This window comes from Pleurodeles waltl, chromosome 8 (genome assembly GCF_031143425.1).
Source record: "Pleurodeles waltl isolate 20211129_DDA chromosome 8, aPleWal1.hap1.20221129, whole genome shotgun sequence".
Classification (NCBI taxonomy): Eukaryota; Metazoa; Chordata; class Amphibia; order Caudata; family Salamandridae; genus Pleurodeles; species Pleurodeles waltl.
The window spans coordinates 156,856,686-156,875,619 of NC_090447.1; the positions used below are offsets into that span (position 1 = coordinate 156,856,686).

The 18,934-nt window shown below is 43.9% G+C and overlaps 1 protein-coding gene across 1 annotated transcript in view; it reads left to right on the plus strand.

Annotated features, from left to right (window-relative positions):
* The window catches only part of TMEM135 (transmembrane protein 135), a 943,226-nt gene that overhangs the window by 106,233 nt on the left and 818,059 nt on the right, over positions 1-18,934 (plus strand). Inside the window, exon 3 of the mRNA XM_069203998.1 lies at positions 10,712-10,804. Coding sequence (XP_069060099.1) covers positions 10,712-10,804 — 93 coding nt within the window. The remainder of the gene's footprint in view (positions 1-10,711; positions 10,805-18,934) is intronic.

The window sequence follows — 18,934 nt, forward strand, 5'->3', positions numbered from 1 at the left end:
TATTTTGATGTTTATCCCTTTTAAATTCACCTCTTAGAATGCAAACTTCAGACACTATTTCTTAGGAGTCCAGTTTACCTCTGCCAGTGCAGTCTATTTAGGGAGGGGGCCTACTCCCAGCTACCGATGTGTTGTAGCCCGAGATGTTGTTTCAAATGAAGGTTGTGCTTTTCAAGTCCAGCTGGGAGCAACACACAAAACGTTGTCCAAAATTACTGAAAATGTTCCCTAACAAAAAGTCAGATCTATTGACTCTGCCGTTGCATGTTTTAAAGAAGCAAGACCTCTTCACTTAGCCAAAGTTTTTTTTGCACTCATATAAATACTGACTGGGAAAAACAAGAGTGTTAAATGTTTCCAGAACAGATTAGACGATCTTAAACGTAATCGGTTAAGAATGTTTAATCTGTATGTATAAAGCACTGCATAGGCACCCATCCAAAGAGTAATCTTATATTTATAATACTGTTTCTGACCCGCAGCCATAAGAATGTACAGTATGTCCAGGAAAACTGTTACAGAACCTGCTGCTTCTGTACCCGATGGACTTGACCACTGCAAGTTTAATTTCAGTGGAATGCTGCATTCCATGCACATTCCATGCACTCCTTTCTCAATAGTCTCAAGTCATTATTTGATTAGAGTTGTTCACAAATTCATAACATGGTTTTACCTGCACACAGTATGCAGGAGATAGATCTGGTGAGCATACCTTTTTGGTAGTAGTCCAGTGCCTCATTTATTAAAAATAGTAAAGACGCCCAAAGGTTTTTGTTTTTTTCAAGGAAGCTGCCACTGACGCTACTGAATACTAGGGTTTGCAAAGACAAATACTTTATTTATTCACCATACAGTTCCTTCCTGCCGCTTTATCTAGCACTTACAGATGCTTTTTTTTATCTCTGCTCTCTCCTTTTATCATTATTTTGTTAACTTTCCTTTTCTCCTCTCTCTGTTTTCTGCCTTTGCCCTGCGCTCCACATGAAAGTCCAATGATGAAAAATATGTCTTGGTGCCCACTACTGGAGCAAATTCACCACATTGTAGGACCCTTTTTCCTGTGATTATGGGAATTATGTATATAGGAAACAGATAAAAAGCTGTTTTCCCCCAGAACTAAATACTCTTCTTTAGGTCTTACCTGGCAGTCAGGCACAAGCTGCCTCTTTGCGAAAAATAACCTATTGTCAGCTTACAGTGGGCTTAGAGGCTGCCTATTGCTTACCATTGGTTGGGTTTATTGTCACTTTCATTTCCTTGCTTTTTATTCATTAGCTTGTCTGTGCTTTACTTCCTTGTCTTGTATTTGTCCCTCCCCGGAACAAGGCCTTATTACTTGTGTCCTTCCAAGGCTTACTTTACGAGCATTACTGTTTTCCTTTTTTCTTTTTGACTAAGCACTCATTGACAGTGCTTGTTCTTTCCAGCTATCTCCCTGACAGGGGTGCAACTACACTCAAACATCAGAGGGGGACATTACCACTGGTGTCAGAGGCATTGTGAAAACCTGAGGTAAAATTACGTGTGTGGGGCTCCCTTCATGTCTTTTGTTGTAAACTGCATACCTTGTGGAGATGTTTTTGCACAGTGGCCAGTGGTACATTTTTAAGCACACTTAAATTGCCCCGTCTCAATCTATTACACCTCAGAAATGTTTAGGTTATATTTGGGCATCCTCCTCCCAAAGTATGTTTAGGAATATTGATAGAACATCTATTGGAGCATCTCTGTAATTATTATTCTGTTGCAACTGCATATCGAGTACACAATATGTTTAAATTATTTGCACAACAGGAGAACTCCTTTCCTATCTGGGGGAAGGGTACACCATGTCCAGGCTATATAGCACATAGAATGTTGGAGCTTCCATCCAGAGCTGGCTATTGACATGGGCGTACTGGGCCAGGCCCATGGGACCAATCTTCAGAAGGTTGAAAAGAACTGTCTGGATAAAGGTCCTGCAAACAGCAACACTCCTCTACCATGGTTCAAGTGATTTCGATTAAAGTGCTTCTAATTGTTTTGAAACATGCTGCATTTGCTGTTTTTAGCACCTTATGAGCTCCCTACCTTGCCCTCCCATCTACCTCTCACCCCCTGCAGCCACACATCAATACCCCCTCTCCTCCCCATCAAGCAACTTGGAACCAGACAGATAGAGCAAAGATGTGGGTGATCCAGTTGAGCTAAGGGAGGTGCAGCGAAGTATGTTAGGAGGCAAGTCACTGCCTTGATGTAGCTAGCCAGGGACTGACCAGCAGTAGCAAAGGCAGAATATTTCTTTCCGTCCGTCCAGGACCTTATTGAAGCAAGGGTCAGCTCTGCTTCCAACCATGGTGTTACATGGAGACCTGGAGTTCCTGCTTCCAATTAATATCCACAATTTTTAAATAATTGGGAACTCCCGCAGCCTGAAGTTCCACCCAAGTTTAAAAACATGGTAGCACTAATAACACATGAAGCACAGAAATGGGGCACAGAGAGTGATTGTCCATGGTGTGCCCACAGTACAGACAAGCCATAATTAGCGGTAACCAGTTTCAGCAGCTGCTAGATCAAGCTCAACATTTGGTGCCCCTGCCAATGCCTTGTGTCCCCATGTTCTTCTCGGTCATGGAGGCAGAGGTATGAAAATAAAAGAAATGTTGCTCTAAGCAACATTTTCCTCTAACTATACAGTGAGTAGTAAGGAGGATGTTTAGAAGCTAGGGTTGAATGAAGGGGTCAACCAAATAAAACTGTCAGTGATTAAAGTGTATGTGATGGCATTTTCACTACCCCTAGCATCCATGACAGAAAAGAATCAATACTGAAACGTGTACAATAACTTTGAATACTAGCAGCAGAATAATGTTCAAAAGTAACAGCATTCATGAAAATATTTAGCAACTAAGCATGAAGAATTACTACTACAACTTATTTCTGAAATTTTCATGCATGTTTTCATGGGTTTAGTACAGAAGGCAGTGGTGACTGTAAAATGGGTTTTGTAACTTATAGTATAACTAGACGTTTATATCTATGTCAGGGGATTGTGGTCTACTGTCTACTCTGAAGTAAAGTTCCACTTTTATGTGAGATTCAGAAACTTGCACTGACATCCATTATGCATTGCGAGTAAGTGTGTAGAGTGAGCATATGGTACATACACAGCAGTAGGTGGGGTAGGTTTGTGTGTGTGTGTGTGTGTGTGTGTGTGTGTGTCTTGTCTCTCTGAGTAAAAAAGCCAAGGGGTTCCATTTTGAATCCCTATTGTTTGACATGACAAAGATGGAAGGCGAAGACAGCTTCCCCAGACAGTGGAAGTGAACAGCCTGCATTCCTATGCCTGAAGGATGGACATCTAGACACTTAAGTGAGGTAGGTGGAGAAAGGGTTACCTATACTATGTAAACCAAGGACTGCTGATTAGATCTTCTTAAGCACTGCCATTTCTTTGATGGTAGGATTGAAAGGCAGGACTGAATGTTTTGTTGTGCAAGATGGAGAAGTCTCTAAGTCAGGCCTGCCTTTTTGGCTGCCCCTGACTACTTGTCAGGGGTGGACCTCACAGGTCACTGTGTTCATGTGGGGTCTTTTGCTTGGAGACAGCCGCATTGCCACCTGCTTTGAGAAGCATCACTTTACACAAATGCTGTGTCTAGAGAGCAGCAATAGAATGACACCTTCAAAGAGAATCAAGTTCACTCCATTCTGAAGGTTGAGTCGGTGGATCGACATCTCATGTCTGGAAGATGTGTATACAAGTGGAAACCAAACCACCCCAACTTGTTCCAGTTCCAAGTTCATGATGAAGGAAGGGATAGCACTGCAGAGTACCCAGAGGACTGCTGTGTGACCAGAGCTTGTGTCTTCCTGACAGCCAGTCTACCAGAGCTCCGGAATACTACCTGAAGTCTGCACTTTCTGCTGGAGGTGCTGAGAGTCTGCCTAGTGCCTCAAAGCCTGCCTGCCTCCTGAGAAGGGAAAGGAATATCTCTGGCCCTGAAGAGTGGGGCAACTGTCCAGCAGAAGAAGCCCAGTATGTTCTTGGCCTGAGGAACACCCAGAGAAAGTGAACTGCCTGAAATTCAAAGCTAGGAGTGACCCTTTCTGCAGTTGGTCTCCTGGTCCGGCTCTTTCATTCCCATAGAGAACCGTACCAAAAGACTACTGAAGCTTCCATTTCCACAGCTGCTGAGGGTCACAATTTGAAAGTATCACCGGTGGCATGAGAAGCTGCTATGCCACTAGTTCAAAGCTGTTAGGCCTAGGAAGGTTGCAACTGCCAGGAACATACATCAGTCTGCACTGGCCTGGAGATAGGCTGCAATAACCATGACAAGGGACATGCTTGTACTGGCTAGGTGGAGGGGTGGAGGAACTTAGGCTATTGCGGGGGTGGAACCCTACTCAAGCAGTGACCACCATTCCTTTCAGGGCAAAGTCACAAGCAAAACCCCAAATTAACCTGTGCTTAACCCCCTGGTAGCTTGGCACAAAGTAGTCCGGCTTAGTTTAGAGGCAATGTGTAAAGAAGTTATGCAGTATTTCAAATGGTAATAAAGTGAAAATAGTGGCTAAAAGCACAAAGCACTGACTGTGGTTATCTGGTCGTGGCAGACCGGGACAAAGTCACAAGTTCAGGTCGACCACGATGGAGCAAGGGTTGCGAGTACAGGGGCCAAGCTATGCCTGCCGTACAAAGTACCTCAAATCCTGGTTGCGGAGTGTTGCGAGATCCCACATCAGGTATGCATTGCACAGCAGCGGTTCAGAGGAAGCTGTGGGTTTGCAATGCAGAGTCCTGTGTTACAACTGATAATACCTTTGATGAGGGGCTTGCAGTGTGAAGGCCTGCATCCAGGATGCGTTGTGCAGTGGCGGTTGTGGGGAAGCGTCAGGCTGCAATGCGTGTTCATGCATCAGGGATGCGACCTGCAGTGGGGGTTCCGATGCGGCTGCAAGGAGATGCGCTGCGCCACGTTGGGTCTGCTCACAGGACCACAACTGAGAATACAGAGCCTTTATTGGCCCACTTCCAAGGGTCTAGCACCGGGATGGCACCACTTGAGGGGCATGGCTCACAGCAAACAGAGTCCAGGTGCTGGGTTCAAGGTGGTTGGAACCTGAAGCTCTGATCAGGTGGCCAGACAACTAGCCCTTGGAGTCACAATGGTGGTCCTGGGTTCAAGATGCAGGTGCAGTCCTTTTCACTCGGGTAGTAGGGCAGCAGGGACAGCAGGGTCAGCAGGGCAGCAGAGTAGCAATCCTTCTTGCAGCAGAGCAGTGCAGCAGTCCTTTTTAGTCTTCCACAGGTCAAGACGTGTACTGAAGGGTTAGGTCTGAGGGTTCAATATTTATACCTGATGCCAGTTTTAAAGTAACAGATGGTTCTGGAGGTTTCCACCCCAAGCGGTGTCTGGAGATTCCTGCCTTGGCCTCTGCTTGTGTAGGGACACAAAACCCTTTGTGAGTGCTCAGGCGGGGCCTTTGTGATGTGTAAGTGTGGTAGGTTACAGATTCTCCATCTCATCAAGGGAGAGATGCCCCATTGTGCCAACACACTGCCAGCTACACCATTCATGGAAAGTCATATGCCCCAGAAACAGGCTGCTGGCACCAAATGGTTAGGACAAGAAAATGCCAACTCTCTAAAAGTACATTTTTCAGACTTGTGAATTAAAGTCCAACTTTACCATTAAAGATGGTTTTAAATTACAATTCTTAAGACGCCAGACTTGAAATTCCTACTTGCTCCCAATTGAAAGTTATAATTTGTTAAATGTACTAAGCTAACTCATTGTTATCCTATGGGAAAGGTAGGCCTTGCAGTAATGAAAAACACATTTAAGAGTCTTTCACTACCAGGACATGTAAAAGGTGAAGGTACGTGTCCCACTTTTCAAATACATTGCACCCTGCCCTATTTGCTGTTTGTGGCCTACTCTAAGGGTGAGTTATATGTATTAAAAAGGAGGGTTTAGGCCAGAATAAGGGTTTGTTTTGCCAGGTTGAAATGGCAGTTTAAAACTGCGCACACATACTGCAGTGGCAAACCTGAGACATAGCTTGAAAATGCCTACTTAAGTGGGTGGCACAATTAGTTCTACAGGCCCACTAGAAGCATGTAATTTACAGGCTCTGGGTACATGCAGTACCACTTTACTAGGGACTTACCAGTAAATTAAGTATGCCAACTGGGTGTAAGCCACTTTTACAGTAATTAAAGGACAGAGCTCAAACATCTTAGCACTGGTTAGCAATGGTTCAGTGTGCAGAGTCCCAAGACCAGCAAAACAAAGTCAGTAAAAACAGGAGGATGGAAGGTAAGATATTGGGGAAAAGCCACTCCAAGCATGACAGATCCGACTGGCTGCAATTGCCTTGCCTTTGACACCCATCTACACTTGCCCAGAGGTGGGCTGTAACTATGTTGCCATAGGATCCACCTGCCTGTTGATAGTTTGCAACTGCCTTGTCATCTGAGCACATTGCACCAGCCAAGAGGTGGGCTCTGAATGCTGAAGAAGCCAGATAACTGCAAAAGGGCCTCATAGAGTTCCACTCGTCTATTCCAGGGAGGCCGCACATGCTGAAGACACAGGCTTTGACTGATCTCCCCTGCACCGGCTACAGGAGCAACATGCAAGTACGTGGGACTACCACCTGCGATCAGGACAGAAGAACTTCAACATGCTGATGGAGATCAAAGGACTTAAGACTGTTTTGACCTGCAGCTATCACAGGGGTCAGAACAAAGCAAATTGATAGCATATTTGATAAATCTGCTCCTGTCTGTCCTGTTGCTCCCCAGTGTCTGGCAATGGAGATAAATATCTAGAAATCAGGACAGTAACCTGCAAAAGATCATACATGCAGTCTGGTATAATATTGTCCTAGATCATTGGTAAACATATGGAAGCCAAAACTTGCCACTGCCACAGGTGAGAAGCAAATGCCATAGGCGTAGATGCTGCAGATGCTTGGCTTAAAAAAGAACAGGAGATAGCGCTTCTTGTGTGTTGACAATAATGCTGAAAATATTTCTAAATTGGATTTCAAAACATCAGCAAAGGTGCTTTGTAATAAACCATATCATATTACTACACAAACCCTTTAATTTTGAAAGACCACCAGTCGTACTTCACAGCACATGGTGCAACCCTGCATCATTTAGGAAGAGTTTTTATGCTTTGATTTTATTTTTGGAATAAAAGTGCCTTACATGACGTGCTTTTGTACTTTTAACTTCTACTTGGTGCTGTATTCTATACCTGTTATAACATTGAACTTTGGGTGTACCTTTCATTATTCACTTAACAAACAATGTTGTTTTCTCCAGCGCACTTGCCACAGCACAATTTGCAGTTTTACAATTCTGAAAATGGCACCTATCGTCAACTCAGGGATATCTAGTATATTAATTTGAGAAGGATGAATTGCAGCAATACACTGCTGAGAATCAAAAATAGACCATTTTAAAAATGCTTGCACAGGGTACATATTGGCACATATAAAACCACCTGAATAAAGTTGCGTATGCTGTATTAAACAGAGCTATCAGTAGAGTACTTCATTTTACTTTTTACCCTATGCGAGAATTAACTACTGCTTCCGCTCTGCATTGTGCAATATGAATGACATCATCACAATTTAAACAAATAAAACAAACCACTGCTGCAGTATATTGTTTACATATACTGTTTTCACTTCATATACTTTTCATTTGGAAACCAAACATTATTTAGCTGTCCATAGCACTGACTGGCTTTGACCTTTTATTTGGAGCTTCTTAATTGTCTTTTGTTGCAAAATGGTATTGCAGGGCACCCCAGTTGTTTTCATGAAAATGATGAGGTGTCTCTCAACATCAGGTTTCGCCCCTGCTGTGATTTTACACTTGTACTTTGGACACTTTAAATTTCCTAAGTTACTGATCTTTATCTCCGAACAAAGGGAATTGAGCATTGACAACACATCACAAAATTCATGGAAAGTATTCAAAAGAATAGAATACGACTGCAGGCTTCATTAAATCTGTAAAAGACATTAGCAGGTCAAGCAGAACATTTGCTGAGATTGCTCCTCCTACCCAGGTCCTCTGTCTTGCTTCTCTCCCCCCCCCCCCCCCCCCCAAGCCCTACCCACGTAAACTGACGGGGGTAGAACCCTCTTAGCCCAGTGGGTGTTGCGTGCCTGCTTCCTCGTATACTTCTCTTTCCCCCCTCCGCCGTACTCCGTGTTGCTCTCTCTCTCGCAACCAGGTGCATTTCACGCCCTCCCTATGTTGCGCTCCCCCATGTGTGCTTCTCCTCTGTTGCTTTCTCCCTAATCCTGTGCTCCACATTTTTGTCTCTCGCCCCTTTTGTGTACTTCTCCCCCCAGCCTCCATGTTGCATTAGCTCCTTACTGTTGTTGCTTTCACCCGTCCCTGGCCCTCCATGTTGCTTCAGCTTCTCCCCGCCCTCAGAGCTTCTTCCTCCTACCCGGGTCCTCTGTCTTGCTCCCCTCCCCCCACCATTGTTGCCCATGTTGTTTCTACCATGCTGCTTTCAAAAAAACAAAAATAAATGTAGATTTTTTTTTTAACTTACCGATCCAACTCAGATTGCTAAATAAAAAGAAAAAAGTGCCTGCAGGTATGGTAAGTGTGGCCGCAGCATCATAGTGTCTTTTTTTTTTTTTGTTGGTGTTCTGCTTTAGCCATGCTGGACAGCTTCAGGGATGCTATACAGCATTGCTAAGAAATCATTGACATAGCAAGTAGGTACCAAAGCAAGAACTATTGGCTTTATCAGTGCCTGTCAAAATATGTATTTATAGCTGATAAGCCATAAAATCACTTGGTTGGTCACTTACAGCAGCGCCTAAAAACTCCAAGTAACCTAGGTCCACACTTTGTATCTCCCAGGAGAGAGAACATTCTTTCCTGTTACTCCTAAAGTCGTTTAAGAGAAAGGCAACAATTCCCCCACCACTGCAGAGTGCATCACTTATGAACGCTGCATAACAAGAGTAGGATGACAGCATTAGAGAGCAATTTATAAATGTAGCGAATAGAAAATAAGGGAAAAAATCCTTGTTATCTGGTGTCTGATTGTGCCTTATAGGACATGGTCATCATGGCTTGACATCGTCTATACCTTGTAATCAGGGCCTTTAACAACACCATATAGCGCCATTAATATTGTTTTTGATAGCACAGGCGAAGTCCTCAAGCACAAAATCCTCTCAGAGCAGGACACCACTTGGTGTAGAATCTTTTACAATAATAGTTAAAGATAGGACAAGAGATTAACATAAGCGCATCATCTGCCTACATGGTGCGCCCCGATGGCATAGTCTGTTGGATCAACATAAATTATAAAGGGCCTTATTGATTAAGTATAGTGTTGTATACTTGTAATTAATACCTTCTTTATTAGTGCAATGTGATATTACCACACACCCTACACTCTGGCTCGTGGGACCCTGTGTCCGAGACCATAAAGGTATCACCTGGACATACTATAACACTGTATAAAATCTCCGTACTCTAGGAATATGTGATTGGCTTTGATATATGTCATATAAGGGATTTTATGTCACCCTACATTATCATCAAGTAGTTCCTTAATTGCAAGTATTTCTAAAATCCTGTTTTGGACAACTGGAATTCGTGCTGGATATCAATAAGTAACTTAAATACCTGCTCCTGAAGAGATGGCTACCTGTATGATACCAGCATAGCATTGTACATTAATTTCTGTGTTACTGAAGATTGCCTGCTGCTTCTCATTTTCCCAGAGTGGTCTTTGCTGGTGATCTCCGACATGCTCATCTTTTACCTGTTCCATATTTAACCTTCTTCTAATACATACCTGAATTGTCTCTTAAAGGATATTGTAACTGAGACCCATTAGGTGGCCAGTCAAAACCAGCTACGCCCCAACACTGTCATCAGTTGTATCATATGACTACCTAATAACACTGCTTCTAAGCTCTATTCTGAGAGATACATGTAGTGATGAAACCAGACATCCTGCCATACATCACCGTACAAGAGCTTGACTTTGATATCCCCTGCAGACTAAAACCTAAAGCGGTGATACCTCACAATTAGGTGAGTTTGGAGTAGTCCCTGGTTCCTGGGTTTTGAAGGGCGGTGGTAATACATGTCACAAGGATTGTTTAGCTGCCCTTTGGTTACCCAGGCCTTAGGGAACGGACTTGGCTCTCCTCCTACAATTTGTTCTCTACATTTGATATACTGTTGTTGGTGAGTAATGATCATGAAATCTGTACCTTCTGGAGTAGTCTTTCCCACGTACGCTGGGGTGTAGAAGCCTGCTGCTGAAGGGCATCAGTCTGGGTCTGGGTCACCCAGTAATCATAGGCTTGCAAAGTTTGGAGACAGCAAAATGGCTGCACACACAAATGCTTGTTGAGTAGAGTCGGTAAGAACTTAAATTCCAAGTGAGGTTATGTTCCTTGCCCTTTGGTGGAACACCCAGCGCAAAGTCCTGTTGGCCTGCTGTCATCCTCTAACCTTTCCAGTTTGGACTGTCGAATCATTAGAGCTGTTGTGGGAGCTCTGAGATGTGTAACAACTTCTCCAGTTTCCCACTTCCTGTCCAGTTTCTTTCAGTTGAACCCCTGGAGCTTTTGTCCCTCCATCTCCTCCCCCAGTGCGTGATGACATTTACTTTTGCCAGTATCTTCAATAAGTTGACTTTTCTGCTTATTTCAGGAAAATACTTGGAAAATTCTACTTCTGGACGCCTGGTTTTGGGGCTGCACTGCCTGCTTCCTACGTGGCTATCCTTCTTGAAAGAAAAAGCAGGTAACCACTGTATTCCTATTGTATTGCATGCTATGTATACCTGTGATGACCAGAAATGTTTCCCATTAGACACAGATACAAGGGTTGCTTTATTGCATAGTTATTACAAATAAACACGTGTTTGTTTTGTATCATTCATGACATTAAATATACCACAACTCTGCTAAAGATGTTGCAGTCCATGTCAACGTCCAATTGGGTGAGCATTGACCCATTCATGAAAACATTTACACTTGTAAAGTGGAGACCCCCAAGCATGAATGTTGAAAAAAAAAAAATATGAATGTAAACAATATCAGTTCTACAGAACATTGGTGTGGTTTCATTATGTCTGTGTGGGGGGAATGCCAGAGTGAGAATCCCCATCCATGTTGGCTGTGATGTTCCACTTTTGTTCTTGCAATGCACTCTTCAGATTCTGTAGGTCATCACTGAAGACTTTTGAAGCGGGTTCTCTACTCGCCCCTCAGCACTTATAAACTGAGTATTGCTAATGTTTACTTTACCACTGGCTGCATATAGCCAATATTTAACTGATTTTAGCCCCTTCTGGACCATGCATGTCGGTGCTCGCCTTGTGTAACGCAGAACACCAAGAGGGCGCATGCAGTTATGAAGACTGTGATCTAGTATACCTTTGCTGCCATTTTGTAGGACCTCTCGAAGGGTTGTCCAGCCTAGGCTCAATAGGAACTGATCGATGCCGGCTGTGGGGATAAACACACATGGTAATAGTACACACAGTGAATGAAAATGAGGCTCATTACTGTGGTAAGTCATTATTTTGAGTATTTGGCATTAATTCTTCTCTCCTGGACACCAAAGACCCATTAGCAGCCCCCGCACACAAGGCGAGTCATTATTTCTCTTGGTTGAAATAATGCTGTCTTTCTGTCTGAAGTCTAATTAAAAAAGGCCAAGCAGCCTGTTAGTATGCATTTGTTCCTCGCATGTAAACAATTTCCCCTCCTAAAAGATGGCAGTTTATTCTTTTTAGTCAATAGCGTCGACTGCTCTCTCCGTTGTCCACTAAAATGCACCAAAGTAAATGTTTGTGAAATGGTTTCCTCCACGAGCCCTGAAAGGTGAACTTATTTGTTGTGCTTTAGAGTTCTCCAAAGGCGGGACATGTGTTTGTCGTGGCCACTTGGTAATTACAACCTCAACCCCAAGTATGACAAACATTGACATAACAAATACGTCTGGCTTGCATTTCCCCCCTAAAACTAAAACCTCTGCTGCTGTGGAAAACAAAACAAAATGTTTGTTTTTGGTGCACAGTACATTTGTGAAATGAATAATTTAATGTGTGACAATTCATTGTCCTTTGGAGATTTAAAACAGCGCACATACAATGCAATGCAAGCACTTCTTAGGCACTAGAATGATAACACAAAAGGGCAATAGCATGAGGTCAGAGAGAAGTACTTCTATAATGGACAGAGCCAAATCCTACTCTGTATTTAAAAAAAAACAAAAAACTAGTAACTAATAGGTCTCGCAGACAGCTGCGCTGTCAAGCAAGACCTAACAAGCATTTTCAATGCAACGGGTCTCGCATTTGCTCGAGTTAGAGCTATTAGCCTTGTAAAGAGAAAAAAAACGCAGTGCGATCGTCCTATGTAAAATGCAGCGTGATCACGCTGCGTGGAAAATAAACAGATAAAGTAGTCCGGACCCCAGGCTGAAAACATCGAACCTCGTATGTTTTTAGTAGTTTACCGGTGCTGTGTAGGTGGGCAAAACACCGGAAAAGGCATGACGTATGTATGCCTTTCACAAATGAAAGCAAGCGGATTTTAAAAGGCAAGCCCGTTAACCAATGTAAGTGAATGACGTGACATGGGTGTGGTTTGAAGCCCAAAGAGAGATTACAGAATGGACGGAGCGCTTTGCGCTCGCCCATAAAAATGGGCACCTGTGAGAGATATCATAATTGATCTATGAAGACATCAACCATTCTAGTGGCTTTACTGCTTTAATTATATATCCCTGTGGTGCCAAAATCTGAACTTAATTTAAAGAGGATAAAATCATGTGATGCAAGCCTCTTTCCTCCAATAAATTATGTTTTTTCGCACACATTTGGATAGGCGTACTAGAGCCGCTAAGCAAGTGGATGACTAGTACCGCAAGGTCCCAATAAGAAGTAAACATTGCATTTCAAGGTCGTTCGGTCAATGAACTGAGACGATGGAAATATTGATGGCCTCATAGGTGCAGACTAACCGTGTAAAAGGCACCATTCCACCACACCTAATGGTTTATCCACATCATTAGAAAAGATTTAAACCAAGGTAAAAGCAGTTATGGCTGTTATTTAAAAAAAAGACAAACTAAAGAAGGTACTTGAATGGCCACAGTAGTCTTTAAACATGACCTCTGCTTTCCAGAGCCTACTATACAGAAAGGAACGAAGGAGAATGACTTTGAACCCCCTTCGAAGCAGCCTTCAGGAGCCAGAAACACATTAGAATCTCAGTGACGAAATCTCATTCTGTTAATTTGCGTCTACAGGATCATAACCTGTACCGTCTTTAGAGGTTTTTTTTGTGTGGAAGCATAGTGTTCAGTCTATTTAATCGCCAAATAGACAGAAAACATCAGTTTTCAAACCAAGGGTGGTTTGAGCCTTCATACACAGAGAATTGACAAAGTGTAAGCCAATGTTTTCACTCACTTACTAACAGTAATCTTGTGAATGAATCCTTCTCCTGTGTAAATGAATGCCAAGGAATCTCTTAAAGCTACACACCAGCAAGACCGAAATCTTGGCATTAGTAATGTACAATGTGTTCTCTTCATTAGGAGTTCCATATCTTGAATATCTGTAAGGATTCTTTCTGTCACCTTGGAAGTTGGTCTTACCTTGGTACCACAGGTCAATTCTGTAGTCTGATCCTCCTTTCATCTCCTTGGACTGTTCGGTCTCATCTTCCCCTCCCTTAAGATTCCTTAACCAGGTTCACTGCTACACTCCCATGTGCATTACTAGAATTTTTGTCTCCGTACCCAAGTGCCCCTTGTGAACACTACAGGTTATTTCAACCCTTGCAGCAGAATTACTTCATCGCCACTCATGGGATGCTATTTCCACATTGGTGCTGGTTGCTGGCTGGATCTCCTTTAAATACTATGTACTGTCCACATTAGGTTCCAAGTGTCTTGGTCTATGGTCATATATTCCTTCACTACAAGACTCAGCTCAGAAATGAGATACCACACTTTGAAAAATTGCGCAACAGGGGCTTATCCTACTCTGCACTGATTCCTTCACTTTGCATCTCTCTGCTGTTAACCATCTAAAACATTTATCATCACCTTGAATGCCCATCAAGGCCTTTTTGTTTCCATACTCTCGATCACCACTATTCACTGTGAATCAACATAACGTCTTGATGACCAAAGCTTGCCTTACTCATTAGCAAAACATGTATGGTGAAAATACTTTTTAAATGGTCGATGTCCTCCATGCCCATATATACGAGTCATCAACTTCCTCAACTGTGATTGGCGTGCATCTCTGAACCTCACGCACAGCATCTTGATCTACGCTTAGTCAAAGTCCCATTAACCCTTCTCTTGCCCACATGCATGCACGCAAAGGCTGTTCATTAAGAGCACTATTGGAAATTACTTAAGTGCCCTATGAGCTACGCATATTTGATGCTTCTTGGCTCGTGGAGATGCTCTATCAAGGTTGTTGAGATGCTTTTGGTGCACGTTCCTGGCCCTGACAAACAAAGTCCATCCCTTTCATGCCCAGGTCGTCCTGTCCCATTTCCCTTGGTCTCCATGTTTGTGTGCCATTGTGTGCAGTGCTACTGGACCACAGTAGTAGAAGACATGCACTAAATAAGTGACACAGCCATTGACTCTGCCTCAAAGCCTTTCGAGAACAGAAGAATGATGGGACACACAGCTGATTGTAGCACGAATATAAACATGAAGATCTGGAAGTGTGAAAGCAAAAAGAACTGATAAAAGTAACTGAAAACTTCCCAGAAAGCTGGAAGCAGAGGAAGACGATTTTAGGAGGGTTAACAGAACACATGCATTGATGTTTGTAGTGTAAGGAGTGAAGTAATCATGGCCTGTGCTGCATGTGCCATGAAAGAAAGTTCACAGTATCTGTGTCATCGGATTTATTCCAGGGTATCGGTGCTTGCACTGGATCAGCATCAGCAACTTCTTCTGTCTTCTGCAGGAAGTGAGATTCTCATTGTCCAGTGCAGTGGTTCCCTGCCTTCTGACTTATGTGGACCCCCACTTTGTCATTACTGGAACCCGGGGACCCCACTAAATCATTATTGAAATCCGGGGACCTCCCACTGAGTCATGACTGAAAGCTGGGGACCTAATCTGTTAATATTATTTCATTTTCTAAGCAGTCGCGGACCCCCAAGATTGGGAACCAATGTTCCAGTGCATCAGCGGTATTCACCTGAAGCATCTTTCGCTTTTTTGTCCATGTTCGCCTCACTCAGCCCTCCCCACCATCCTCTTTGCCAACTTTGTAGTGAGGGTTGATGCTACCAAGTTTTCGGTGAGTGGAACCTTTCCCACTCCCACTCTCTGTAGGACATCTTGTAGATTGTTCCTTTCTCTCCACAATCCTGAAAAGATTGTTAGGAGGTAGTTGCTATTTTCTACATTACTATTCTCTTAGATTCCCAAAATTTGTCACTTCATTGTCACACAGGGCAGACAATGAAGGACCATATTGTGGTGTCCCCAGCATCACTCTCATGCATGTGGTTGCTGACCGGATATTGATGCTCAGAGGCTGTGTACAGAGGATGGATGAAAAGGAAAGTAGTCAACCCCAAGAGAACAGCATAGATAACTTTAACCTGCACAATGTCCTACATTACCTTGTGTGGCAAAGGCTGCTGGTGGGCGGGGAGAACCGATGTTAGAGTGCTGCATCTGTGTCATAACGCACCGTCAACCATGCATCGTCATCACATGGCCAGATTGCAGTCCATATGAAAAGGCCTTTTGAGGAATCGTCTGTTACATTACTTAGCTGACGCCAACTGTGGAGCATAAAATATGTCATGCTTATGAGGGAATAGAGGATTCATACATGGAATTGTGCCTCTGAGCTAAGTTGCTTCATAAAATCATTTTTCTATGTTGCTGGAAATGTTCTGGGTAATCTGCTTTAAATGTACTTTATTACCACAGGATGCAAGGATGGCTATGAGCTTGAGATGGCCAGACTTGGCTCCCAATAACAAAATGGAAGCTGACTCCTTCTAGACACTCCAAAGGACACGCTCTCTGACTTGAAAAGGAAGAAATATTGGTTCTCCTTCACTCTAATCAGAGGAACAAACGACACAAAAGAACCCAACACCTTAGGAGCCCCAGTACACGCATGCAGCATAAAATGGCTGCACATAAAAGGTTACACAGACGTTAAAGAAGTTTAATTCACAGGCGTTAGAATTTGGTATCTTTACATTGAATAGAATGGATGACTAGGAGTCATGCTAAATGGTCAACCAGCCATAACTCTTACAAAGTTTTAAAACCCAGATCTCACTCCTCTCTGATACCACTGTCTGCAGAATCCAGAGCAAAGGCCCCTGTGGGTAGAGTCGTTGCTGCACCTACAGGAGGCCGTTATTCTTGGTGTAGAGTTTGCGGTGGCTATCAGCCGGCACAGCCGTTGCCGCAACTAGAGGAGGCCATTGTCCTTGGTGTAGAGTTTGCGGTGGCTATCAGCCGGCACAGCCGTTGGCGCACCTACGGGAGGCCTTTATCCTTGGTGTAGAGTTTGCGGTGGCTATCAGCCGGCACAGCCGTTGCCGCAACTAGAGGAGGCCATTGTCCTTGGTGTAGAGTTTGTGGGGACAATCAGCCGGCAGAGCCGTTGCCCCACCTAGAGGTAGCCATTGTCCTTGGTGTAGAGTTTGTGGTGACTATCAGCCGGCAGAGCCGTTGCCGCAACTAGAGGAGGCCATTGTCCTTGGTGTAGAGTTTGTGGTGACTATCAGCCGGCAGAGCCGTTGGCGCACCTACAGGAGGCAGTTATCCTTGGTGTAGAGTTTGGGTGGCTATCAGCCAAGATCTTGTGTGTCTCACAGAAGTGCTTTACATTCTGAACTTGAAAATTCAGGTTGTTCTCTGTCCACCATCTAGGCATGGTGGACCAATTTTAATGGCGTAAGATGGGGTGGAGGCACACCCTGCAGTCACGTAACAGTCTCCCTAATGACCTAAAAAATGACGGTGAACAGCCTTGATTCCATCACAAGCTGAAGACGCGGCTCATCTAGTAAATGGTCCTAATCTTTGTGGAAGTGTACAGAGAAAATAACTTTACACCTATTTATAAACTCACCAAATAATATTGTACAAACGTAGTTGGCACATGGATTGTTCTGGAACAAGGCGTTCAGAAAATGTGTTGAAAGTGCACCCTTCAGTCCAATGCGTCTCTTGTATGTCGCTGTGAAAAATATTCAAGAAAGAAATATTCCTGCAATAAATAGAACGTTCCACATTCGACCTAAACGTGTCTATGCGTAACATATGTATTACACACAGTACTCACACTTACGGTTAGGGAAGTGGGTATTCAGCAACATTGCTCGCAAATACTGTTCTTACTTTACATGTTTCGTTCGTGCACGTATAGCAAAAATGTGTTTGTAAATTGACAAAAAGTAGTAAGCCAGGCAATTATGTAGACGTAAATTATGCCATGCATAGTTCAGATGTCATTGGAAATTGCGTTTTTTTTATCTCGTTGGGCCTGGGTTCCCTTGTTATCACCTGTAGATTTGCACATTTAGCAGGACGAGTGTGGTGCAAAGCAGCCCACTACTTTTGTTATGCAAAGCTGAGCCCCGTTGGATTTACCGAGGCTAGAAAGAGCTGTCCTTGTTGACGAGAGTGCATTTTGTGGCGATTGTCCTGCTTTCTGTGGGTCTGCTGTCACACACTGTTGTGTAGAAGGAGTAGGCCAACATGAATGTGGACATTGCGCTTCTATTTTTGTGGTGTTTACTGTCCCTTCGTGCTCCCAGGGCCTTCTGGCGCCTGAGAGTAGAGTGCAACATCTTCACTGCGCTCCCCCGGTGCAGTTGTGGTCATGGGTGGTGTGTTGGAGTTGTCACAACAGGCAGTGCCGGAATGCCCTGCCTGAACAGGTGCATGCCCTGTGAGGTCTCATGTATCCGTGGAGCGCTCACTCAGCACTGTGTGCAGTGGGGTTGGACTTCAGCACGTATCATTACCGGTGGGATGGGCGCGGACACTTGTGAAGGACAGCTGTCTTCACTTGCTGTCCTTGGTGTAAAGTGGAGGATCTGTTGCGCTGGCCCCCGAGAGAGGCCACGCTCCCGGCTGTCCACTTACTCAGTGACTAATGTGAGGGGCACGGAGGACAGTAATTAAGGCTTTCGTTCACTCTGTGGCTAATTGATCTTTAGAAAGACAGTTTAATGGGATGGTTTTGGACTTCTGGGGTTTTGAATCAGTGGCACATACCAGTGGCTCTGATTCTCCCGTAGTATTTAGTGGAAGTTCGAAATCACGCATCACAGGGCATCACTTATTGTGGTGGCTGAGCTCACCCATTTTAATGAAGGGTTATGTTCATTCTTCATGACAAATGAGTGACATATGACGATGAATCCCTAACATGAAACTTATCATGTGCTGTGCCTCCAAAACGTGACAAAGTATTGTTGCCAAAGGTGATGTGATCCATGTCTGGGCATAATTCAGATTTTTCAGAGTCCATAGGCTCACAAGCCATCATGTAGGCTAAGCTGGAGCGTGGTCCATTAAAAGCCATACATTACATTCTGTAGAAGGACAGGATGTTACTGCCCAAACAGTCTTGCAAGCGAAATTTACTAAACATTTATCTCAAGTCATTTTCTGATGAGTTGGGCATAATAAAACTCAGTAGTTTTAGGTCTGACACGCTTTAGAATGACCTCTCAATGGTGGTGGGTCATTTTGATACAGTGAGTTTGCCCCAGTGCATTGACTGATCCCTATCCAGTGGCATAACGAAACTTGGGGGACGGGACGGGGTGGGCAGCCAAGTACATGAAGCCCCCCCCCCCCCTCTGGACTCACTCAGCAGCTCTCAGGCCCAGATATTCT